The 26,244-nt window shown below is 45.7% G+C and overlaps 2 protein-coding genes across 3 annotated transcripts in view; one reads left to right on the top strand and one right to left on the bottom strand.

The window, feature by feature from the left end:
• Positions 1-15,632, bottom strand: part of Pde6a (phosphodiesterase 6A) — a 106,178-nt gene extending 90,546 nt beyond the window's left edge. The window contains exons 1-2 of the mRNA XM_031365800.1: positions 15,465-15,632; positions 2,288-2,379 (exon numbers count right to left, since the gene is read on the bottom strand). The gene's annotated coding sequence lies outside the window, so the exon portion shown is untranslated. The remainder of the gene's footprint in view (positions 1-2,287; positions 2,380-15,464) is intronic.
• Positions 15,617-26,244, top strand: part of Hmgxb3 (HMG-box containing 3) — a 47,003-nt gene continuing 36,375 nt past the window's right edge. The window contains exons 1-4 of one of the 2 annotated variants that reach the window (XM_031365794.1): positions 15,617-16,157; positions 20,703-20,838; positions 21,730-21,904; positions 25,645-26,142. In XM_031365794.1, the coding sequence (XP_031221654.1) occupies positions 20,705-20,838; positions 21,730-21,904; positions 25,645-26,142 (807 nt within the window). In that variant the 5' untranslated portion in view covers positions 15,617-16,157; positions 20,703-20,704. The remainder of the gene's footprint in view (positions 16,158-20,702; positions 20,839-21,729; positions 21,905-25,644; positions 26,143-26,244) is intronic. The other variant, XM_031365795.1, reaches the window with a different exon arrangement.

Here is a 26,244-nt window from a genome sequence, read left to right as displayed (position 1 = left end):
TTCTTCTTGGACTCTTAATTCTGGTGGTATTGTAATTTGAACTTGGGCTTTAAATTAAGTTGCAGAAAGGATGAATTGCTACTTAGACTCAGAGTGGGCACAGTGGCCTGTGAGGCGCTTGGAGGCTGGGGCAGGAGGATTGCATCTTTGAGGCCAACCTGAGATAGTTGGTGAGACCTTGACAAAAGAAGAGAAAAGAAAGCTAACTAGCTGTTGGAGGCCCGTTTGTCCTCCAACTCTTTTTTTTTTTATATATAAAAATTTTAGTAAATTATGGATCATAGTACATTTGGGTGCTAAGTTTAAGCATGAAAATTATAATGGAACAGGACAAAACAGTGCACCAGCTGGCTTGTTAGAGGCTATTCATAAAGTAAAGTACAATTGAATTACTTTGGGTTAAAAGTTTTTTAAGTTTTTTTTTTAATTTTATTATTTTAAATAGTAACTTGGAAATGGAGGCCTTAGATGTAGAAGGGGGTATTTTTAATAAGGTAATTTTTTATCATGGTAAGAACTATTTTTTTACCAAAAGTATTTTATAACTGAAATTTTAAATCTGCGAAGCACAATTAAAAACTCAAATAAACATTATGCTAGTATATTTTTGAGTATGTATTTTGTACCCTATGACTTAGTTTAAAATAAGAGTGTATTGACATCTGCAGAGTAAGAGAGTAACACGTGCTTTTACTGGAGACACTGTATTCTAAGTCTGTCCTAGCTGCTAGGCCACAAAGTGCTTTAATCTGAAAACGTGCACAGACTGACTCTGGGAATATGCCTACAGCCTGTACTGCATCCCTAGCGAGAAATACAGAACCAAATCATTAGGAAATTGGGATCCAAGTCCTGATGCTGCCATGGCTTCTGTACCTTAGCAGTGAGTGTAAGAACACCCACATAGCCTGGCTTCCCCCTCGCAGCGTTGTGTACAAGTGCATCAACATGGAGAAGGGTTAGCCATTTCCAGCCTTTGCCAGGCCTCATTACTCTGAGGGATGTCCCTTCTAGTAGGCTTTTTAATTCAGTGAAGTGCCGGGATGCTGATCCTCATAGATCGGTACTCAACCATCCTTCCCCTTCCAACAAGGATGACATGTTTCCTTTTGGGGGGGGGGGGGGAGTTGTTAACCATTTCCTCCTGGAAGAATATGTCTGCATTGCTTATTTTACAAGGTCTTCTATATGTTTGAGATTTAAGGGTGCCATTTCTTTTGTTAATAAATTGTTACTGTAATAAAACATTACTGTGTAAATTATTTTAGTGCTGGGTGTTTTGACTAAAACATTTAGATACTGGTGAATTTGATTTTAAAATTTTTAACTTTTATGTCTTGGGGTGTTTCACTTGTATATATGTCTGTGTAGCTTGTGTATGCAGTATCCACAGAGGCCAGAAGAGGAAATCAGATCCCTTGGAGCTGGACTTACAGACAGTTGTGATTCACCATGTTGGGTGCTGGGCTTGGAGCCCTGTTACCAGTGCATTTGAAAGTGCTGTCTTAGTGTGGTGACACAGGCTCGCTTCCCCAGCACTCAGGGAGTAGAGGCAGGGACAGGGAGACAGGACAGTCAAGGTTGTCTCAATAAATAAATAGTATCTCACCTGTACACAAGCATCTAATGATAGACAGAGCTCAGTGCTGCCCTCTGGGGACTCAGTAACTGCTAGTGAACACAACAGGAGGGTTAGATTGCTTCGAGACCTCTCAGCTCTCACACTGCTGGACTCCTGTGACATCAGTCAGAAAGCCCAAACCTGCGTGGTTGAGCAGGAGATGCCTAAGCTGCATTTTCACCTCAGAGATCCGAGTACCTCAAGATGACAGAGAACTTAGTGAAATTCCTAATGGCGCACATTTAGACATTTTGCTGGTTGTCTGTCTGTCACAGGGCCTTGCCAAGTAGTCCGGAATGCTAACCCTCCTGTCTCAGCTTCCTTCATGTCAAGATTCACAGGCATGTGCCATCATGTCTGCCTGGAAGGCACTGGTGCCACCACTCTCTGTACCTGCTTTTTGTGCCTTCTCAAATGAGCAAGTGTGGGCACAGGATATAAGGATTGTTTCCAGTCTTTTTACAGCAACTTAGGTATCTTCCCCAACCCCATTAGCATTCAGCAGAGTGAAGGGCCTCACTATACTAGCCTTTCTGTACACAGTGTCTGTGTAGCCCCGAGCATCCTGGACCCTGTAGAAGGGCACTTTCATTCTTTGGTGTCTCATTCATATAAACTAAAAATAAATCTTACACAGATTTTTTTTTTAAAAGGACTGCAGCTTACCTGTAACAGTAACAGCATTGATCCCCAGATCCTTAATTGTTCAGATTACAGATATGTGTCAACATGCCCAACTCTAGTTAGGAATTATTTAACTTAAAAAAAGAAAAGAAAAGAAATTACAAGTCAGGATAAGCTCGACATTAGAGGCCTAGCTAACAAGACCTTAAAAACTCTGGCCTTAACTGGGCGTGGTGCAACCTGCCTGTCATCCCAGCATTCAGCATGGTGGAGTAGGATTTCCTGCTTGAGATCAGCCTGGGTGACACTGCAAGATGCTGCCTCCCACAGAAGGAGAGGAGAAAGACAAGGTCTGTGGTTGGTCCCACCTCTAGCCTTTGCTGTGCCAGGCAGTCTTTGCCTAACATGCCAACCACTCACTCACCTGAGGTGTGCCCAGATGGAACAGTTGGCGCCCTGGGTCTTTACACTGTTGTACCTTGAGTTGTCTCTCAGCTCCCTGCGCCTCCCTGCCTCACATGTCTCAACCGGCCTTTGCTCTTAGCAATAGCAGCCTCTTAATCGGTGGGTCCTTTGGGCTCCAACTGCTGCACTGCCGTGTAGGCTGGGCATAGTCAGTGAAATGAGGTTTCTCATTCATTCCCCTAACTTCTGTGGCTGAGTTTTTTGAGGGGGGTAGAGCAGAGGGCAAGCAGTACCTATATTGTGAGATAAATTATTATTGCAAGCATGGATATGTTTGCTGGACAATTATTCTCCAGTTCATTTCTGGAACATACCTATCAAAAGGCAATTACATTTCCAATAACATTCATAGATTGAAAAATAAGTCTTTAACGAAGAGATATGTAATGGGGTGGGTTAAATGGGTCTCGGTGTCTTAGTTTGGGTTTCCACTGCTGTGAAGAGATATGACCAAGGCAACTCTTATAGAGGACAGCATTTAATTGGGGCTGGCTTGCAGTTTCAGAGGGTCAGTCCATTATGGTGGGAAGCATGGCAGCATGCAGGCAGATACAGTGCTGGAGAAAGAGCCGAGTGTTCTACATCTTCATCCAAAGGCCACCAGAAGGAGACTATCTCTCATAGGCAGCCAGGAGCAGGGTCTCTCTTCTGCACTGGACGGAGCTTGAGCACTAAAAGTCCTCAAAGCCTGCCTACACAAGGACACACTTCCTCCAGCAGGGCCACACCTCTTAACAGTGCCACTTCCCAGGAGCCACGCATATTCAAACCATCATACTCAGGCACAGTTAAAATTTAAGTTTTAGTCGTTTGAATGAGAACCACATTTTGTGCCTATTTGCTTACCTTCCCCTGACTTCTCTACTAAAGCATAGCAACTAGGCCTGGGTGTTTCTAAGGGTTCTTCAAGCTTTCTCCCTTATGTAGTCCGTCTTTGCCCTCTGGTGGTAGACATGTGCAACTACACTCTAAAGGAGCATGTCCTTGAAATTGTACTTATGCATGGATTAGATGATCACAAATTAAACAATACTAGACATAAATAGGCAAGCAATAATCTCAGTTTTCTTCCCTTTGGAATAGAGCCCATCAAAGAGAATTCCAAGAAGAGTGTGTGTGTGTGTGAGAGAGAGAGAGGGGGGGGGGGAGAGAGAGAGGGAGAGGGAGAGGGAGGGGAAGGGAATGGTAGCCAGACAGACAGGATGCATGTGCACTATGTATGTGTGGAAATCGGAAGGCAGCACTGGGGAGTGCCCTTCCCCTGTGGTCCCGGGATTGGTTGAGCTCAGACTGCCAGGTGCCAGGACTGCATAGCAAGCATCATTGCTCACTGACCCACCTCACTGGGCCTTTTTTTTTTTTTTTTTTTCAGTAAAAAAAAAAAAAATAGGGGCTGGAGAGATGGCTTAGTGGTTAAGAGCACTGACTGCTCTTCCAGAGGTCCTGAGTTCAATTCCCAGCAACCACATGGTGGCTCACAACCATCTGTAATGGGATCCAATGCCATCTTCTGGTGTGTCTGAAGACAGTGGCAGTATACTCAAACAAAGTAACTAAATAAATCTTGTTTAAAAAGTAAGTTTAAACACATATTTACTGTCTTCAGTGCACTTAGATGAAGCCTTTCTTGTTAAAGTCCCATCTGAATTAACAGAGGCAGAAAGTCTTACAGTGATTTTGATGGAAGGACACAAGTTTAATGCTATGCATTGGAACACATCAGACAATGGGGTTTCATTTGGATGGGAAGCTATGATACAGAAAATTCTGGCCAACCCTTTCCAATTGAGTACAGCCCTAGTGTAGTGGCTATTCCCAATTGTCAACTTGACTATATCTGGAGTGAACTGCAATCCAGAATTAGAAGGCTCACTTGTGATCCTGATCTTGAGGCTGGGAGATACAAATTTCTGACCTCGATCTTGGCATGGAGATCTAGAGGCATCTATGAATCTCAGGAGACTAAAGCAAAGACATCTCTGAGTTCAAGGTCATCTGGGACAAAGCAAGTCCCAGATTCAGGCATGGTGGCACACATCTTTAATCTGGGCCACACCTTCTGCTGGAGACCTGCATAAGGACATTGGAAGAAAGAAGGCTCTCTCTCTCTCTTCTTCACCTGCATGCCTTGTGGGACTGAGCAACTGCTAGATTCTTAGACTTTCATTCACAGCTGCTGCTGACCATTGTTGGGAATTGGACTACAGATTGTAAGTCATCAACAAATTCCCTTACTATATAGAGACTACCATAAGTTCTGTGACTCTCGAGAACCCTGACTAATACACCTAGCTATATCCCCACAGCCCCAGGCAAGGCACCATTAAGAACTGGCTGGTTGTTGCTCTCACAGAGCTCAAACTCTAAAGTGTTGGGGCGGGGGCTGGAGAGAAAGCTCAGTGGTTAAGAGCACTGGCTGCTTTTCCGGATGGAGGACCTGGGTTTCCTACATGGCAGCTCACAACTGTTTGTAACCCCAGTTCCAAGGGATCTGATACCCTCACACAGACATACGTACATGCAGGCAAAACACCAATGCACGAAGAAGAAATAAGTCATTTTTAAAAAGTGTTACAGAACACTGAGAAAACATCAAGGAACAGGATGGAGTTTCTGTTGATGGGAACTTCATGAAAGCCTGGAGGTTGAAAGACTCCAGTCACTTCTTAAAGCAATGGTTCTCAACCTGTGGGTCACGACCCCCCCTAAGGGTCAAAAGCCTGTCTAACGGGTACCAGATATCCTGCATATCACATATTTACAATTCACAACAGTAGCAAAAGCACAGTTCTAGAGTAACAGCAAAATGATTTAGTGGTTGAGGGTCACCACATGAGGACCTATGGTAGAGGTTCACGTTATTAGGAAGGTTGAGAACCACTGTCTCAAAGAATTCAAAGTGTCTAGCTTGATAGCGAGTGGTGTGGCACCCAGGCAAAGGCAGGTAAGTGGAGGCGGCTCTGGGTGAAGGAAGGCGAGGGTCAGTTTGGGGAACATCCTAACACTGTATTGTGCTGAGCAGCCAGGTTGGAAATGGAGGTTCAAGTCAACTATACAGGGAATAAAAACTCAGAGGGATGATCTGATTTAGTTTTTTGTTTGTTTGCTTGCTTGCTTGTTTGTGTTTGTTTCTGAGGCAAGGTTTCCTTGTGTAACATCCTGGAACTTACTGTGTAGACCAGGCTGGCCTTGAACTCATAGAGGTCCACCTGCCTCTGCCTGTCCAGTGTTGGATTTATGCCACTACCACTCGGCTCTGATTTTGTATTTTTTTGTCTTTGTTTTTCGAGACAGGGTTTCTCTATGGAGCCCTGGCTGTCCTGGAACTCACTCTGTAGACCAGGCTAGCCTCGAACTCAGACATCTTCCTGCCTCTGCCTCCCAAGTGCTGGGATTAAAAGCGTGCGCCACCACGCCCAGCCAATTTTGTATTCTTGTAGGTACTTAAGAGCCAGCATAGAAACTTGGTCAGGGAAATGGCAAGATCCCAAAAGAATTTGCAGAATAAGCAGTAAGGTCCACAGAAGGGTGGGCCAGGAAAGGGCTTTGAATTAACCCTGACATAGGCAGCTGAGGGCAGCACTAGATACAGCCACGGGCTCTATCCAGGAGACATTTTCATCTGCCAAGTGTTCAGAATCTAAAATATAAGACAGTCATCAGCATACACACCTCTAATCTCAGAAAGCTGAGGCAGAGGGACTGCCAGTTCAAGGCTAGGCTAGGCTAGCCCGAACTATATAATGAGAACCGGTCTCAAAATATTAAAAGATATTCAGTACTTTTATTTCTTTTTTTTTTTTTTTAAGATTTATTTATTTATTTATTTATTTTTTATGTGTATGAGTACACTGTAGCTGTACAGATGGCTGTGACCCATCATGGGGCTGCTGGGAACTGAACTCAGGACAGCCCCACTCACTCCATCCAGCTCGCTCCAGTGTAATACACTGTAGCTGTCTTCAGACATACCAGAAGGGGGCGGCAGATCTCATTACGGGTGGTTGTGAGCCACCATGTGGTTGCTGGGATCCGAACTCAGGACCTTCGGAAGAACAGTCAGTGTTCTTACCCGCTGAGCCATCTCGCAAGCCCTCCCAGTACTTTTATTTCAAAATTTCATGCTGGCTTGTTAAAGAGGAGAAAAAAAATCCAAACATTTCTGTATTTTTGTTGACTTGCTTTATTCAATATGGAAGCATGTTACGTCCGCCTGGACCAGCAAGAAAGACGCAACCCGAGAACTCTTCCTTTTAGCAGTTTATTCAGGAACCTTTTAACAATGTTTCCCCTCCTGCTTCTCCCTCCTGCTCCTCCTGCTTCTTCTCCTGCCTCCTGGCTTCTGCTGCTCCTGCCTCTCTAGAGCTGTTACTTAAGCTCTGCCTTCCTGCCTCTGGGAAGTCCTTACTTAAGCTCCGCCTTCCGGCCCACCTTCGGCCATTGAGTATTCCCAAGCTTAGCCAATCCCAATGGGCAACATGACAAAAGCGGACAGGTCACCAGATGCGGAAGCAACCAATAGCAGCAAGCTTAGCCAAATGAGGGCTTGCTTATGAGACAGCTGGCTCTTGGAACGGCTCTCCGCAGAAGCACTTTTATAATAAATCTGCTTTATGTGTCTGTTTCAATTAACAAACTGCAGAAAGAAAAACAATTGCCATGGGTTTCTGAAAAATCCATGCAATTACCCAGAAGGAAGACTGGCAGAAAACAACACTAAGCTGCCACATCAAGATGGCTCACTGGGTAGAGGCAGGTGCCATCAAACCTGATGAGATGAGTTAGATCATTAAAACACAAACGGTGGAAGAAGAGAACTGACCTCTGAACTCCATGTGTGTCATTGTAGGTGTATACTCACACGCCATAAGTAAGGGTGCAAAATTACAAAATAAAGACTAGCAGAGCCAGCGAGGTAGCTTGGGGTAACAGCACTAGCTGCATATGTCTGATGAGACCTGGGTTTCATCCCTTGTAACCCACAGGTGGCAAGGGAGAATCGAGTCCCAGAACGTGTCCCCTGACTTCTGTGCATACACACCCTTGAATAAAAGAAAGTAAATTTAAACTACACAGTAAGGGATGATATGAGCCACAGATATGGCTCAGCAGTTAAGAGCACTTGCTGCTCTTCCAAAAGGCCCAAGTTTAGTTCCCAGCACCCAGGTCAGAGAGGTCAAAACACCTGTAAATTCAGCTCCAGGAGGTCCAGTGTCCTCTGGCCTCCCTGGACAGGCACAAATATATACACATAAATAAAAACTTAAGAAATAAACATTCTTTAAACAATGGTAACATTTTAATACGTACTATACATGCTCTCTACAAATGAACTTGATATTTCTCTAATTTATTGGTAACAGATACTAAGACTATAAAAGATGTTAAGAATATCTCTGTATGGAAAACCATACGAATTTGACTATAAATTTAAGCAGTCTTAAATAACTTAAATATAGCTCCTTTCTCTGAAGGATATACATAATGAACTGCAGGGCAAATGTAACATGTCTTCATCTTTTATTTTTGTTTTGTTTTTTGTTTGTTTGTTTTTTGAGACAGGGTTTCTCTGTGTAGCCCTGGTTGTCCTGGAACTCACTCTGTAGACCAGGCTGGCCTTAAACTCAGAAATCCGCCTGCCTCTGCCTCCCAAGTGCTGGGATTAAAGGTGTGCACCACCACCACCTGGCACATGTCTTCATCTTAATCCATGTTACAGACTGGATTACTCACAGGCATTAGGAAGCAGTGGGCAGAATCCAATCATAGCATGATCCTGCATCCAGCACTCTATGTCACGTACTACATCTTAAGGCCAGATGTTAATTTCTTGGGCACAGATAAGCATACTCCTACTCAATGCTTAGATAACTAGAGTATTCAAGAAGACTCTAGAGTTATCCAGTTAGCAGAAGGGAGAAAAGAATCCGTTAAGTCTAGAGTCTACAGCTTATGCTTTTTATTTTTTGAGCAAGTAACTGACAACAGGGAATACATTCAAGCTCCAGAAGTGTGAGGATCCAGCTACACCAGCAGTTTTCAACTTATGGACCCAGGACCATCAGGTAGGGTCCTACTTGGGAGGCAGAGGCAGGCAGACCTTTTCGGGTTTGAGGCCAGTTTGGTCTAGACAGGGAGGCCATCCAGGGCTAATGTCTGGGCTTTGGGATTAATTCAAAGATCCTCAGGTACCCCTGATGTATAGGCAAGTTTGAGAAGCACTGTATTAGTCAAAGGAGAACACACAAATTAGACAAATTCAATTTCTCCAGTTCCACTCTAGGAAGCTTTATGATCTCAGAGTACTGTGTGTGCTGTCATAACAAGATCCCTTTGTTTAAATTAATTCAGTATCTTATCTGTATTAAAAACACCATGATCAAGGCAACTCGTATATGAGTTTATTTTGGCCTATGACTCCAGAAAAATAAAAATCCATAATGGCAGAGTGGAGGCATGGCAGCTGGATCTGGGAGCTGAAGGCTTGCACTAAGCAGGAAGCAGAAGGAGCACAATGGAAAGCCAAAGCCTGTCCCAAGTGACACACTTCCTCCAAAGCTTGTCCCAGTGACACACTTCCTCCAAAGCTTGTCCCCAGTGACATACTTCCTCCAACAAAGCTACACCTCCTAAGCTTCCCCAAACACCATCAACCAGGGACCAAGTTTTCATATGCCTGAGACCATGGGTTACATCTCATTCAAGCCACAACATTAGTATGGTAGTTTCAATATGCTTGGCCCAGGGAGTGGCACTATTAGGAAGTGTGGCCTTACTGGGGGAAGTGTGTCACTGTGGAGGCAGGGCTTTGAGGTCTCATATATATACTTAAGTCTGGCTGGTGTGATCCAGACTCGTCTCCTTCTGCTGCCTTTGGATGAAGATGGAGAACTCTCAGCTCCTTTTCCAGCACCATACCTATCTGCACTCTGCTATGCTTCCTGTATGATGATAACGACTGACCTCTGAAAATGTAAGTCTGCCCAATGTCTTAGTTAGGGTTTTACTGCTGTGAACAGACACCATGACCAAGGCAACTCTTATAAGGACAGCATTTACTTGTGGCTGGCATACAGGTTCAGAACTTCAGTCCAGTATCATCAAGGTGGGAGCATGGCAGCATTCAGGCAGGCGTGGTGCAGGAGGAGCTGAGAGTTCTACATCTTCATCTGGAGCCTGCTAGTAGAATACTGGCTTCCAGGCAGCTAGGATGAGGGCCCTAAAGCCTGTAGTGGCTATTCCTGGTTGTCAACTTGACTATATCTGAAATGAACTACAATCCAGAATTAGAAGGCTCACCTGGCCCTAATCTGGAGGCTGAGAGATACAAGTTTCCGACCTGAATCTTGGCATGGAGATCTTGAGGTATAGTGGCTATGAATCCCAGAGGATTAAGATAGAAAGATCTATGAGTTCAAGATCATCTGGAATTAAAGGTGTGGTGGTATAGTGGCTATGAATCCTAGAAGATTAAGACTGGAAGATCTACGAGTTCAAGCAGAGTTATCTGGGGTTAAACGTGTGGTGGTACACACCTTTAACCTGGGCCACACCTTTTGCTGGAGACCTATATAAGGACATTGGAAGAAGGAAAGTTCGCTCTGCTTCACCTGCTTGCCTTGTGGGAATGTGGGATCCTCGGACTTCCCTTCACAGCTACTGCCGACCATTGTTGGGAGTTGGACTACAGACTGTAAGTCATCAATAAATTCCTTTACTACATAGAGACTACCATAAGTTCTGTGACTCTAGAGAACCCTGACTAATACAAAGCCCACACCCACAGTGACATATCTAGTCCAACAAGGCTATACCTACTCCAACAGGGCCAAACCTTCTAATAGTGCCACCCCCTGGGCCAAGCATATGGAAAACATCACACTCAATTGAATGTTTGCCTTTATAATGTATAAATTCAAGGAGCCTTGTTTTATAGATACAGAAAAAGGCCAGAGGAAGAGACTAGTCCAGAGCCACAAAGATTTTTTAACTCAGATCACTGATATATCTGGTATGCCATTGCCCTGCTCAAAAACTCAGCTAAAATGAGAACTCTCACATCTACCTGAAATGGATTTCCACAGCAGGAGGATGGTTTGGGTGACACACATTCATTTAATGAACATTTATAGGTTCTAAGCAGTAAGGACACAGCGATGAACAACAGAGTCGAGTTATACACCCCAAGGAAAGTAAAACAGAGGAAGACGGTTAATTAACAGGTAAGTAGGCAATCACTGAGCGTAAGTGCTATGAAGAAAGGAAAGGTAATGGGAGAGAATAAAAGAAAAAGATCTGTTTGCTGTGGTGGTGCAAGCCTGTAATCCAGCTATGGAGAGGTGGAGGGAGCAAAATCAGTTGGTGGTCAAGTAAGTGAGACTATCTCACATAAATATTTCAAAGGCTAGGGATATAGCTCAGTGGTACAGTACTTGTGTAGCATGCTCAAAGCCCAGGTTTCAGTCCTCATTACTGCAATGGTGTGTGGGTGTGAGTCGGAATCTATGTATAAAGTTACAGAGAAGATGGCATTTGAGCGGAGAGCTCCATGGAGAGCACTGGGGTGGGTGGGTGGGGGCAGTGCAAACAAGGACAGAGCATCAGCAAAATCTCAAAAGCAGGAAAGAGTCTGAAGTGTTCTGAAGGATTTGCATGACTCCACATGCGTCACAGGAGTGGAGGGCCAGAGCATTCAGATGCTGTGGTAAGCAGCAGACATTTACTCCGGGTGTGGCCAGAAAGTCACGCACATTTTCCAGGGAGTTTGCAGAAAGAACATTCATTCATTTTCCTTCTCATCCATATTCTCCCTGTGTCTCTCTGTCTCTCCTCTCTTGCAATGTAGCAGGCTGGAAATCCTGTAGAAACTGGAAATCCTCTTTCCTCAGTCTCTCCCAAGGCTGGGAGGATCACTGTCCTGTACCACTATTCTCTGCCTGCTTTGCATCTTTAAAAAAAAAATAATATCACTGAACAGTGGTGGCGCACGCCTTTAATCCCAGCACTGGGCGGGGGGGGGGGCAGAGGCAGGCGGATCTCTGAGTCTGAAGATAGCCTGGTCTACAGAGTGAGTTCCAGGACAGCCAGGGCTACACAGAGAAACCCTATCTGGAAAAACAAACAAAACATCAATCTTGTTATTTTGTGGGAAATGGATGGGATATTTGGATGCTATTGCTGATGGTCTGGGTAGGAGATAATGACAGAAGTAATGGGCAAATTATATACTACAATCCCTCTCTCAGCATGCTTCCTGTTTTATAATGAATTTAGGCATAGTAGCACATGCTTTTAATCCCAGCACTGGGGCTACTAAGGCAGGAGGACTGTGACCATTTAAGGCCAGCCAAAGCTAAATAACAAGACCCTGTTTCAAAAAAACAACAAACAAGCAAACAACTTTAGACTGAGCTAGTGAGGGCACATCTTATCTGATAGGAAGGCTCGACCTAGCACTTACTGGATGAAATCTCCATGAGGGCATGTGTCGTTTTGAGAGAGCAAAGTGATTCTGATATGTTGCATATCTGAAAACGAAAAGGGCTATCCCTTCCCACAGAGGCTTCTCAGACAGGGGTTTAGGCCAACAGAACATCTATATGAGCTAGAGACTACACTAGGTGTTTGGGACCCCAGTGTGCTTTCTCATAGTGAGCTTTTAAGGACAAAAATCCACATTCTGGGTTGACATACTTCATTTAGCAAGAACAGGTAGCCAGAAGCAGAACTACAGAAGCTAAAAAGCAAGCGAAAATAAATTTAGAGACTTCTCCAGACTTTGACCAATGAGGTCTCTGTTTTCTTGTAGACAGGTGGCCCCCTTGTCTACATGCTCAGTTTTATGGCCTGAATGGTATTTGCATCATGCTAAGGTCTAGGAGGCTACTAAGTCCCTGTTACAAAACCCACAGGACCAGATAGAGGACTCCCAAAATCCCTTTCAAATTAAAGTACTGGGTCTTAGATAAATGCTGTAAACTCTGCCTATAGGGGCCGGGCAGTGGCTCAAGTGACTGAGAGAGGGCTAAGCTGTGGGGAGAAGCTGTAGACTAAGTGCCAGACCTAGAACTCTGAAGATTGAAAACAAATGCCTTTTCTGCTCAGTGTGGTCAGATGAAGCACCATCCCTTAGGTAAGTTTGTTATTTGTTGGTTTATTCAGTATTTATTTTTGCTGTAGTGGGAATTCACCTTATAAAATTTGGAGGCTAATTTAAGTACAATGGGGAGTACCTGAAAGGCTTTAAAGAGGGGGGGTGGGGAAAGACTTGTTGAAAGAGTTGGTGTCAGGGCTGGCGAGATGGCTTATCGGGTAAGAACACTGACTGCTCTTCCGAAGGTCCTGAGTTCAAATCCCAGCAACCACATGATGGCGCACAACCACCCTTAATGAGATCAGATGCCCTCTTCTGGTGCATCTGAAGACAGCTACAGTGAATTACGCCAGAGCGAGCGAGGCCAGAGCGATGGGGGCCTGCAGAGGTCCTGAGTCCAATTCCCAGCAGCCACACACGATAGCTCACGGCCATCTGTACAGCTGCAGAGTACTCATACACATAAAATAAATAAATCTTAAAAAAAAAAAAAAAAAGAGTTGGTGTCAGAGAAAAACATAGGAATTCTAGAGTTAGGAGTGTAGCCCTGCAGCAGGGCACGTGTACAGAGCCCTGAGCTCGATCGCCAGCACTGAATGGGGACAGGGTAACAGCCCAGATCAGATATGGGAAGCTGGTTTACAGAAAACAATGGGTGGGGATGGCTGGTTTTGTGCTTTGGTGTGAAGTGAAGGAGTAAAGGGTAACCCTTGAGATGTCTGATTTGAGTGCTGAACATTCTAGTGGATGCTGAAGTCATTACTGAGATGGGGACCACTTACTGAGAATGTACTACCATTAATAGAGCTTCCTTGCAGCAGCACGAATGTGACTGCTCCAGATCGTTAGGTCCAAAGGAAACCCCGGTTCCCAAAACTCCAAAATGCGGTCCAGATATCCAGAAATCGGCTCAGTCTGGACTACAGGAGGATTTCTGGCAGTAAGATAAAAGCCAGCTTTTCTCAGGAACTTGTGAAGCCAGTTTCCTCCTACTGAAAGCAGTCACTTTCTCTTTTCACTGGCAGAAGGCACCTGTGGTGCCTATTAGCATAATAAAGCTGGTGCTGGTCTTTGGGCTCCTTCAACGTTTCAAGTGCTTTCAAACATTTCAAAGTGCGGCTAACCCTTCTCACCTCTTCCCCAGCCCTAAACTCCCACCATCAGCTTCAGAGAATGAAGTACCCAAAGCTATTTCTGCACGAGAATCTCTCTCTCTTCTCTCTCTCCTCTTCTCCCCCCCCCCCCCGTGTGTGTATGTGTGTGTGTATTCTGCTCCTGCTGCTGAATAAACTGACAACATAACCACTCTGTGGTATAGTTAAGGGGAAGGCTTTTATTGTAGTTATAAGAAAGAGAAGAGCCAGAGGCATCTTGAAGAGTCCGGAGCAGAGAGAAAGTAGTAGACCGAACTTGGCCATCAGACTAGGCCTGGCCATGAGAGACTTTGGAGCAGAGCAGAGAGATTGGGGGGAGGGAGGGAAAGCATATTGAAAATAGCAGGGCTATAAGGAGAATGAATAAGGGGAGTGGGGAGCCTCTGAGGTGGAGGAAGTTTAGGGTAAGGGAGGAGGTGATAAGAGTTAGGGGGCTGGAGGGATGGCTCAGTGGTTAAGAGTACTGGTTGCTCTTCCGGAGGTCCTGAGTTCAATTCCCAGCAACCACATGGTGGCTCACAACCACCTGTAATTGGATTCGACACCCTCCTCTGGTGTGTCTGGACAGTGACAGCCTACTCCTATTAAATAAATAAATCTTTTTTTATTTATAAAGTCAGGAGGCTAGCACTGACTTTGAAGTGTGTAGCAGGTACTTGTGATACCGAGAGAGGCTGGAGGCTAGTGTGCGTTGCAGTATGCTAACGGGCGCCACAGATAGCCATTCCTCTCTTGCCTTTTGGAGTTTGGGAAAATGGAGCTTCCTTTGGGCCTGACACTTCTTTCACCACCCAGGTCCAGTCTGTTAGCTATGTTCGGTCTACCTCTTGCTCTGCTCTGGACTCTTCCAGATGCCTCTGAATATTCTCTCATATCATGTTGTCAGTTTATACATGAATGTCATAACTTGTTCTGAAAACTACTGATACTGCGAGAAGACATGGGAAGATGAAGAGACGGGTTAGTATCTTTAGACGGGTTAGTCCTGGTCAAATCATCATCATTATGTCTGGGGCGGGGGTAAGAATTGTCTCGGAGATTGAACCCAGCGCTAAACACATGCTAGGGAGGCCCTTCTACCACTGATCTACATTCCCTGGCCCAAAGACCAGCCACCAGATCAGACTCAGCCATGCAAAAGGATCAATCTGCTGTGCTGGCTGTAGAGACCAGAGTGGAGGAGGCAGGAAGCACTGCATGAGGCCAGGCAGATGATGGTAGCTCGAAAAGATGGTGACAGTGACAGGTGGACATGGGGAAAGACCGGCGCTACATTTGCAAGCGGACTTGCAGGAACTTGTTTAAATGTGGCACAATCTATGGATGTTAAAAATCCAGTCCAGTCCTACGTTCCCTGAGCTCTACATTCCAGAAAGTCACTATTGGGACTGCTCACTTGGAGTGAGGAGGGAAACACGGTGCAGCACTAAATATCAGTCTCGAGCTCAAGGGGAAGAGAAAGCTCTGAAAGGTGAGGCTGAGCTCAGCCCAGCTCCGCCCCTGTTACCTGACTGTCCCATAGCCCGGCCCTGGGCCAAGTGGCCTCCTAGTTTCGCAAGCGCAGTCCCAGCTTCCGGCTCTGGGAAGTCTGGCCGGAAGCAATCCGCCTTAACGATCCCGCCACCCGGCCGCCCCATCCAGCTCCTAAGCTTCCAATCGGTTCCAACAGCGGACCCGTCGGTTGCGCCTGCGCGAGGGTCGCACGCAATCACGCGCGCCGGCCGCTTCCGGTGCGCCGCGAGGGCCGCCGGGACGGGTCTCCCTGGCGATCCGTGGTGTGCTGTCGCCGCTGCCACCAGCGCGCCGGTGCCGCGTAGATTCGCGTCCTTGCTCCCTTCCTCGGGCTTCCCGGGGCCTGATCCCCGGGGCCCTCGGCAGGCGTCGGTCGAGCCTGTGCGCGAACCTGCGGGCCCCCTCCACTCGCCCTTCACGACCCCGCGGCGCGACTCGGACCGGGAGCGAGAGGGACTGTGGCGACTCCGCGCCGTGTGTCGCCGGGCGGGGCCGCGGGGCCGGGGTTCCTCCAGCCCCCGGGATGCGTGCGCGAGCTCTCGCCTCCACTTTCTCTTTACCGCTGTCACTCTTGGAGCCGCCTCTCGCCTACAGCCGGGAGCGCGAGTGCACCGATCAGCACCCCTGTCGAGCCCCGGTGCCGCGTACCCCCGGGAATGTGAGCCGCGAGGCTCGCAAGCTCCTCCGGGTAAGTCCCCGCCCTCTAGGCTCACCCCGCCCCGCCGTGGTGCCCTGGCACCTGAGTGTGGGGTGCTGCTGCGGCTGCCTCTCCAGCTTGTGTTTGCCCCGCGCCACGCGGAGAACCATTCCCTTTAGTCTCTTATCTTAGGGACAGCCCAGAAAGGGGGAGAAAGGTAGCCCGTGGCTGAGCTGCTAGAAGCCACCATCTGAGGTTCCACGGAAGGTTTGGTAGGGTAAAGTGTCTCATTTCAGGCGTGGCCCGTCTATTCTACAGATGAGAAAAGAAAGATTTAAAGAGGGAAAGTAGCCTGTTGAAGGCCGTATAGGGATCTGTAATGCTGTTCAACCGTGGAACTTACATTAGGACGCAGACTTTTATGTCCTCAAAAGGGCCCCCTTCTTGTCTTGTTTTTGGTGTTTGAGACAGGGTCTCATGCATCCCGGGCTGGCCTTACACTCACTATTGTAGGTGAGGTGAGCTTTCAACTTTCTGTCCTTCTGCTTCTGTCTCTTAAGCCCTAGAACTGTAGGCATTCCCCACCATGCCCATACTCCCTCTCCCCCGCCCCCCCCGCATCTCTGCTTTGCTGTACTGAGGCCTAGGATCTGAACACGAACTTGGACCCAGATGTAGGGCACTGTAGTCAAACAAACAGAAACCCAAGATGGTCCATTTATGTCCCCAAGGTATGGGCTCTTAACTTGGTTAGTTCTGGATGCTAAGGTACTTGGCTCTGGGTTAGTTGTGGCTGCTAAAACAGGTTCCGTTCTTTACACACGCACTTCTGGAGCAATACTGCCTTCCTCCCAAGGCTTTTAAAGGCCAGGATATCAGTTATATATAGGGCAGAAAGTTTGACCCCCTCCCCATGTGTTCTTGGTGTGCAGCTGCTCTTACCAGTTTTCCTTTTGCTTACAGAGCCACATTGTGGACTGTCTTGGGTTTCACTATGACTCTTAGGAAGCAAGTTTTTTTGTTTTTTGGGTTTTTTTCCTCCCTTTTTTTCTTTTTCCTCTTTGTAAGGTTTTAGGGAAGAACAGCAGAAGAGAAGTCACTTAGAGCTGACACAACTATAAAATAACTAAGGAATATGTTCTTAACCTGGGGTATATCTTTAAGATGGGGACTAGAAAGATAGCACGGCAATTAAGAGCACTGGCTGCTCATTTAGAGGTCCCCCATTCAGTTCCCAGGACACACATGGCAGTTCACACCTGTCTGTGACTCCCTTTTCCAGGGTGTCCGTCACCTTTACACAAGCATACATGCAGGCAAAACACCAACGAACATTACAAAAAAAAAAGCTGGGTGTTTTTGGTTTTTCCTGCTTTTTCTATGTATGAGGAAGTGCTGTGTGCATGCATATTCATGTGTTGTGGATGGAAGTTTGCAGTACGTGGAGACCCAAGGTTAATGTCCAGAATCTTTGTAGCTCACTCTCTCGTCTGAAGCAGGGTCCCTTAGCCAAAACTAGAGATGGACAACACGACTACTCACTCTCCTGGGATCCTGTCTTCACTCTCCAAGACTGTTAGCACACAGAGGCCATCATGTCCACCCAACATACATGTGGGTGGATCCTGACTCACCCTGTGAGCGGCCGAACGGGTGCTAGCATCGAAAGAAATACTTCTGACAGGTGTCAAAATCTCTCCTCTACAGCACTCAAACACACAACATTTCACCCCCGTTTAAAAAAAAGCTATTTTATTTTATGTGTATGAGTGGTTTTGCCTGCATGTATGTCTGTGTACCACATAGGTGCCAGATGCCCACAAAGGCCAGAAGATGTCATCAGACCCCCTAGAACTGGAGTTCCAAGTAGTTGTGAGCTGTCATGTTGGTGTTGGGAAATGAACATAGGTCCTCTGGAAGAGCTGTAGGAAACCTCTCTGGCTTTCCATACCTCTTTGAAACATGCGCACATGTATGTATGGGTGCACATACATGCACACATTTGGGGACTGGGGAGAGAATGCCCTTAGTGTACATGAAGGGAAGGTTTCAAGAGCCCTTGTGAATAATGGTGGGGGCAGGCAGGGTTCTTATCTCCCAAAGCTTAGGCTCAGCTTGTTTATCATCATCTCCTAGGAGAAAGAGCTGAGATTTAGGTACGAAATACACTTGGCTCTGTTCAGGTGGGAAGAATTTTGGCTTGCATCCAAGTCTCCTGGATTCCTCCTTTCTCTTTTTTTCTCGTCAGGAATCATCTCTGAGGTCTAAGTGGGTTGTGTGTGGGCTCTGCCATACCTATCGGTATGTTTACTGTTCGTGTTCACTGTCACCACTCTTTCTCCTGAGATTTGTTCTATAGATTGACAAGAGCAGTCATGTTTCCTTCTCATAAAATGTAGGTGATTCTGGGACTTTCGCCTCTAAGGATTGAGTTGGTGAAATTCCATTTTAGTGCTTGACCGTAATTAGCTCTTCTTGAACTATTCAAGTATTTATGCTTGTCTTTTCCTAGACAAAACAAAAAGCTACCTAGCTCCAGAGAACTGTGTTGGTCTGTCAGGTTACTATTTATTTATTTTTGGTTTTTTGTTTTTGTTTTCTTTTTGTTTTTTTGTTTGTTTGTTTGTTTTTGGGGTGTTTTTTGTTTGTTTGTTTTTTGAGTCAGGGTCTGATGTACTGATGTATTGAGGTTTGGCCTTGAACTCCTGATCCTCCTGTTTCCGCTTGCCCAGTACTGGGATTACAAATATGCCCCCAGCACACCAGCAAGGATACCATTTAGATCTGTGCCGTCTGCCACTACAGCCGCTAGCCATACAGTTACAGTTCCGCATACTGAAAATTAGTTGGTTTTGCCTGAGAGCCCTATTTCAGGTTCCTAGTAAGCACCTGTGACTAGTGGCTACCATTATTGGGCAACATTGTTAGAGAACATTTCCATCAGAGTTTATTGAATAGTCCTAGTGTAGAAGATTGCCAGTCAAGGTGGGTGGCACTGGAACACTGGGAAGAAAAGAACCAGGGGCTCAATTTTTGGATTAAAAACTTATTTTCGATATTTGGGCCTTGTGGGTGGGCGGGTTGTTAAGTATCTTCACTACAGAAGATAGTCTTTAATAATGAGCTCTTTCATTACTTGGCTGGACTCCAGCAGTTACGTGATCTAAACCCTTTGAGTCCTTCATGTAAGTCTGTGGGATGGGCCTCGCTGGTGAGACAGTTACCATGGGTAAACAGAAGGACCCAAGTTCAAGCTTCAGATGTTTTCAACAGTGGCTCTCAGTGCTAGGCAGTCCCTGGGTTCCCTAGCTAGCCAGCCTACACAGTCTGTTGAGCTTCGGGCTAAGAAGAGACCATGTTCAAAAACCAAGATGGGCAACATCTAAGAAATGCCAAGACTGACCTCTGGCCATCATGTGCACACACGTGGACCCACTCCCATGCATGCTGGGCTGGCTAGTTTTTGTGTCAACTCGGCAAAAGCCTGTCGTTTTGGAATAGGGAACTTCAGTTGGGAAAACACCCCCTACCAGATCATCCTTCGGGCAGAGCCTGTGGTGTGGTGTGTTTTCTTGACTGAGGATTGATGTAGGGGGTTGGAGGGCTCAGCTCACTCTGGTCAGGACTACCAGCCCAGTGGTTAAGAAAACAGACAGAGCAAGCTATGAGGAGCAATCCAGTAAGTGGCACTCATCCGTGGCCTGGAGTTCTTGCCCTGACTTCCCTCAGTGATGGACTGTTATGCGGAACCAAACTCTTAAGCTCAAGTAAACCCTTTCCTCCATGAGTTGCCTTTGGTATTGGTGTTGTATTACAGCAGTAGAGACCCTAAGGCGCACGTGCACCCACAGTAACAGCCCCTAACACATAAACACCAGTCTGTGTGTGCCAAAGGTGAGCCTGTTTAAAAATGTTTTTATTAGTTTTATTTACTCTCTGTTAAGTGTTTGGCTGTGTGTATGTCTGTGTGTATATGTCTATGTACCTTGTACGTGCCTAGTGCCTGTGGTGGACATCAGAGGAGGGCATCCATCTCCTGGAAATTAAGTTATAGGTAGTTGCGAGCTGCCTTGTGGATGCTGGGAACCATGGAGCCATCTTTCCAGCTCCCTACCCACTTTTTTTTTTTAACATACAAGAAAGAGACAACAGAATCTAGAGTAGTTAGAAGGCCTGCTCCAAATCCCACAAGCTGGCAGCAGAACTGAATCTCTTACATAGAAAGTACCTTATTATTACATGTTTAATTGAATCATTGAAACTCATTTAGGGCGGTGAAACTGTAAGGGTAGGGCCAGAACTTTTAACTCTTGGCCGGGTAATGTAAAAAAATGTCTGGATCTTTATGAAATTCTCACTATATGGGACAGCAGTATCCCACGAGGGGATGTAAGTGAAGGTTCTCAAAAACCTGTGCTACCAAACTTGCCTAAACAAAAGACTCAGTGGCAGCATTTGTATGTGTAAGCATCAAGCACCACATGTGCTTGTTAGGGTCTGTTGGATTTGGGAAGCAGCTAGCCCAGACCCTAGCAGAAGCTGCTGCTCTTTTACATTGGATACTTAAAGCTCTTTGTTGACTTCTGTCTTCTCCAGCCATGGATGCACCGTATGATGGTACTGAGGTAACTGTCCTGATGGAGGAAATCGAGGAAGCTTATTACACTTCCCCTGGGCCACCTAAGAAGAAGAAGAAGTATAAAATACATGGAGAAAAGGCCAAGAAACCCAGGTTAGCCTTAATATTTTGGTTGCTGATGGTACTTATCAACAAATTTGCTTGGGGAGCTGTGTTGAAGAAGACACAAGGTTCATTTAGAGTGCATTTGTCAGAGTTGGCATTGATGTGGGGGAGAGAGACAGTCTGAGGGGACATTGATGTGGGAAAAAGGGCATTGATGTAGTGGGGCGGGAGGCATTGATGTAGTTGGGGGGAGAAAGAGTGTGTGTCTGTGTGTGTGTGCGTATGTCTGTGTGTGTGTGTCTGTGTGTGTCTGTGTGTGTGTCTGTGTGTCTGTGTCTTGAGTGGTCACTGCTGTAGGGGAGAGTTTGGGGTGCAAAGGGTCAGACTTTGTTATGTTACCAGGCTGTTAAAGGAATGCGAGCTGAGTAATGCTAGACTCTGTAGACTCTTTTGTAGAAATAACATATTTCTATTATGCAATTATTATTTAAATATTTTAAACAGGACATTATGAATATTACAGTTATAAGTGATGCCAGTGATTCCTACAGATATTCTGCACTTAAGTTTCCTTCTGGCTGAGCTTACCAGGCCTGCACTACTCTGATAATTACCTGCTTGCTTCTCTCAGCCTTGATGCGTTACGTTTGGCCAGTTAGATGACCAAAGGCAGAGTAGTAATGTATGTGTGTAATAAGCCTGAGTAGTCCGCCCCCTCTGTCACCTTTGCCTGGGAGTACAACGACAGCAGCCCTGCATATTTGGCTGTATTTGGCTATTTAACTGGGCGTGTTACAGATCTTCACCTGGTTTTTCTTTCTTGTTTAGAAACAGTGCTTTGAATTGAGAGTTTGGCTTTGTTTCACTTTAGCGGCCTTTGGCTAGCACCCGTAGTTGCAGTGAGTGCAGCTGCAGTAAGGGAAGTTCTTGGTTCCGCAGGTCTGCTTACCTTCTATACTACTACGACATCTACTTGAAAGTGCAGCAGGAGCTCCCCCACCTGCCCCAGTCTGAGATCAATAAGAAGATTAGTGAAAGCTGGAGGCTCCTCAGCGTGGCCGAGAGAAGTTACTACTTGGAGAAAGCCAAACTAGAGAAAGAAGGATTGGATCCTGTAAGTATTTTTCCCCGAGGCACTCTCCTCCCTCATTGGTTTAGTGGGTAGAGAGCTGGGGAGACCAGGTCCCCATTTCTCATGACTCTTAAATTCTTGAAAAGCTTTTACGTTATCTTCCGTGAACCTGGCATTGTGGCTGCCCCCATACCCATGATGCTCTGCCTCCTTTTTCGTTGCAGCAGAACAGAGAGCCGACATTCTCTGAGTCCTCTCTAGTGAGCCTTTGGTTCCTTTTCGGAGTTGTACTGTAACTTGGAGCTCCATATCCTCACAGTGACCCACACAGGCATTTCTTCTGCACCATCTTTTCATGTGACTGAGTGTGGCCTGCCTATTCATGTGTTGTTGTGACTGGTGTCTAACAGTCAGGAGTTAGCTTTGTTTGGAGAGCAGGAGAGTCAGGCTGCTGTGTAACACCGTGTACCTCTGTCACTGCCCTGGAAGGGAAGAAGTGCGGGGTTACAGCTGAGGCTGCTGCTGGGGCCTGGAGCTCCGAGTACTTGAACCAAAGAACTAGAAAGAGTGCACTTAGACAAAGGTCTATCTGCCTTTTGTTATCTCTAGCTCACAGTGGCAGAATCCACTGAGGACCACTTAAACTGATAGTTCATTGGCACTGGTGAAAGAACTTAAGGTTTTGTTTACAGTAGGCAGGTGCTCTGCCTGTGAGCTGTCTGCCTCCCCTGGCTTGGCTTTTTAACACTGACATTCCCATAGGAAACACTCTTGAGATTGCTGGCCAAAATCAGTTAACCTAAACTTTTTCCTTTTCTTTACCTTCCTTCCTTCCTTCCTTCCTTTAACTTAGACAATCATTTCTAACTTCCTTTTTGAAAATGTGAAGAGCAAAGATTCCAACAGCTGTGCTATAGCCGGACTGGATTTTTCCTTAGTGGAGTCCATCTCCACTGCCACTCAGATTACTTGTCCTTGCTATCTAGATATTCCACTTCCTCCAGTAGCTTTGTGTCATCTACAGTCTGGAAGATGCTAGTGTATTTCTATTACTAGATGGTTTTGTTTATAACAAGTGTGGGAGTTAACCTCAGCCAAGGCGGGACTGGGGAGGGAAAATGTAAGAGAAGTGTAACTAATCCATATGGCTTTCACAGTCAGAAATCTGCAGTAACAGGACTAGGGAATTTAACTCACTGGCTAAGGGTATGCTTGGTGTATTTGCCACGGTTTCTACCTTCAGTGCCAACCTGTTTAAAATAATAAAGGCAGCAGCCTTTGTGTCTGATAATCTCACTAATGATGTGGTTTTTAATCAAGATTTAATGTTGTAGTCATGTGCAGTGGCTGTCATCTGTACTCATGTGCTTGTTTATTTATGTGTATGCTTTTTCACCACTATCCCCAGGACACTAGATAGTTTAAGTTTTCTCATTTACAACATGAAACTTGGTAGCACTCATATATTTAAAATATACAGTGTAGGGCTGGCGTGATGGCTTGGTGTTGAAGGGCATGTGTTGCTCTTACAGATGACATAGGCTAGGTTCCCAGTACCAGTGAAGCTGGGAGCCGAAGATGGTGGCTCACAACATGTATGACTTCAGGTCCAGTTGAACTACCACTCCTACCCCACCCCACACCCGCACCTCCTCCCACCCCAGACATACCTTTTAACCTCTGAGGACACTAAGCATACATGTAATACATAGACATGTAGGCAAAACACTCATACAACTAAATAAATAAAAATTTAAATATAATGTAAATCAATTATCTGAATTCTTGGCACATTATGATCTGGTCCATAAGTTACTCTTCAGTGGATAAAAAATGCAATACTGGGCAGAGAGATGGTTCAGCAGTTAAGAACATTTGACTGTTCCTGCAGAAAATCCAGGTTTGATTTCCAGCACCCACGTGGCCACTTACAACCGTCTGCAACTCCATTTCCAAGGGATCTGATGCCCTTTTCTGACCTTCTTAGACACCAAGCATACATGCAGTGCACATGCATACATACCTGCAAGACATAGATGTAAAACAATTAAATCTAAAAGATTCTTTTATTTTAAATCTAGTACCATGTAAGAGGAAAAAGTGACAGTTAATGTGCACCTGGAATGCACTGCACCTTGGCTAAGCCTCCTGTGCTGTTCGTCTTCTAGATTGTCTGGTGTGCAAATGAGTGCACACCTTCAGAGGCTGTCAAGAGCCCTCTGGCACCTGTCTGTCTTGGTGGCCCTTCAGCACTTGTGCAGGAGCTGTTTTGTTTCTGTCGGGACCTCTCTGTTCATTTGCCACCATTTAATCGTACTGCCCTCATGTGTCATCTTCCGAGGTGTTTTGAAGCAGCCATTTCCCTTTCCTGCTCCAGTGAAGGTTCCATACAGGCCTCAGTCCAGCCGCCTCCTTCACACTTGGTCTGAGGGCCTCTTTCCCTCGCCCCTCTGGGCGCTGCCCCTGAGCCGTGGGTACTCCCAGTCACTTCCCCTCTGGTTTTCTAAGCTGTTCTTGTAATTGATTCCCATGTGCCTTTAAAGATGCCTTGAAAGCTTTCTTTCCATTAAACTTGAGTTTTTATTTAGCCATTCACTTTGTTCTGTTTCTCTTACTGGATGACTTGGTTTTAAGTAGAAAAAAACCAAATCAAACACAATTCCACTTTTGGACACTGATTGCTATGCAGGGCTGTTTCTAGTACTCGATCTTAGTCTTTAAAAAAAAAAAAAAAAAAAAAAAAACTTGCCTGGAGCTGGAGTTCAGGTTTTTATTTCTTAGAAATTTTGTGTCTTAGCCTCATGAAATTTGACCTTGATTTCCTCATGTATTAACTGGTAATACTAGTAGTGTTGTTTTAAAGTTAAGTTACAAATTTCCATGTATTTCTGAGTTTTAAGATGCTAGGTCTCTTCCCTTGCACTCCCTTAACACATTCAGCACCTTAACCAGATAGGTCCTTGACATACATAATTTCTCTCACAGCGTTTTCTTAGCTTGGTGACCTGTTTATCCCTGTAAGTCTAAATTACTGAGGTCCAAATCCTGGGTGCCAGCACCTGTTCTACCTCAGTCTCTGTACAGTTGCCTTTCATGCTTGTTTGAGTTTTCATTTAAATGGTCTGATGATCTACTAGGGATCAGTTTGGTATTTGAAAGTAGCAAAACTTAAAAGGAAATCACAAATTGCTGGGTTCCTTTATTAAAAACTCCAGCAAAAACCAACAGTTAAAAACCTTTAATCCCGGGACTTGGGAAGCAGAGGCAGGCAGATTTCTGAGTTCGAGGCCAGCCTGGTCTACATACAGAGTGAGTTCCAGGACAGCCAGGGCTACACAGAGAAACCCTGTCTCAAACAACTAAAACCAAACCAAACCAAAACAAAACAAAAGAGAGGCAGTTGCTAAGGCTTCAGGAGGGACTAGAATGTGTTCAAGACTATGCAGACCGGATGCTCTATCTCACAGCTACATACAGATGCCAGGATTGGTGCCCCCTCCAGAGTTCAGTGCCACAGTTGTAAAGCATTTGCCTTGAACGCACAAGGCCCCCAGTTCAATGTCTAGCACTGCAGAAAGACCTAGCAACAGAGTCTAATTCATTTTACAGTTTCTTAAGCAAGTAAAGTCTGTTGGTCCAAATAAAGATGACATTGCTGTTGATCTTTATGAATTAGTCAGGCAGTAGAATTTGGTTCCTTTTGCAGACAAAAAAGAAAAAAAAAGTTCATAAAAAATGACTTGGTGAGCTGTTTATCTCCCTCTTGGTTCCCTCATTCTCAGAACTCTAAGCTCTCGGCACTGACTGCTGTGGTTCCGGACATCCCAGGTTTCCGAAAGATCCTTCCCCGATCGGAATACATCATCATTCCCAAGAGCACCCTGCAGGAAGACAGGAGCTGCCCTCAGCTAGAGCTGTGTGTGGCTCAGAACCAGACGTCCCCTAAAGGATCTACTCTCATGTCTAATGCTTCCCCAGATGTAGTAGCCAGCCATGCAGGCATGGCAGAGCAGTGCCTGGCAGTGGAGGCCCTGGCTGAGGAGGTGGGAGCCCTTTCCCAGCCAGGCACTGTGCAGGAGATTGCCACCTCAGAGATCCTCGGCCACGACGTGCTCTTGGAGGAGGGGTCCTTGGAGGTAGGAGAGAGCCACCAGCCTTACCAGACAAGCCTGGTGATTGAAGAGACTTTAGTAAATGGCTCATCAGACCTCTCCACTGGAAGCCTGGCCATGCCACATTCGCAGGTTGGGGAGAGCCTGTCAGTGGTAACAGTCATGAGGGTAAGTGGCTTTCACTAATGTCTTCTCTTTGTCTGGTACTCTTTAAAAGTCACACTGTGGTTTTGAACAGGGTAATGAAAGGTATAGGTATGGATTTTTTTT

The sequence above is a fragment of the Mastomys coucha genome, unplaced genomic scaffold (genome assembly GCF_008632895.1).
Source record: "Mastomys coucha isolate ucsf_1 unplaced genomic scaffold, UCSF_Mcou_1 pScaffold13, whole genome shotgun sequence".
Classification (NCBI taxonomy): Eukaryota; Metazoa; Chordata; class Mammalia; order Rodentia; family Muridae; genus Mastomys; species Mastomys coucha.
The sequence above is the reverse complement of the archived record's forward strand: the minus strand, read 5'-3'. Positions and strand labels throughout refer to the sequence as shown.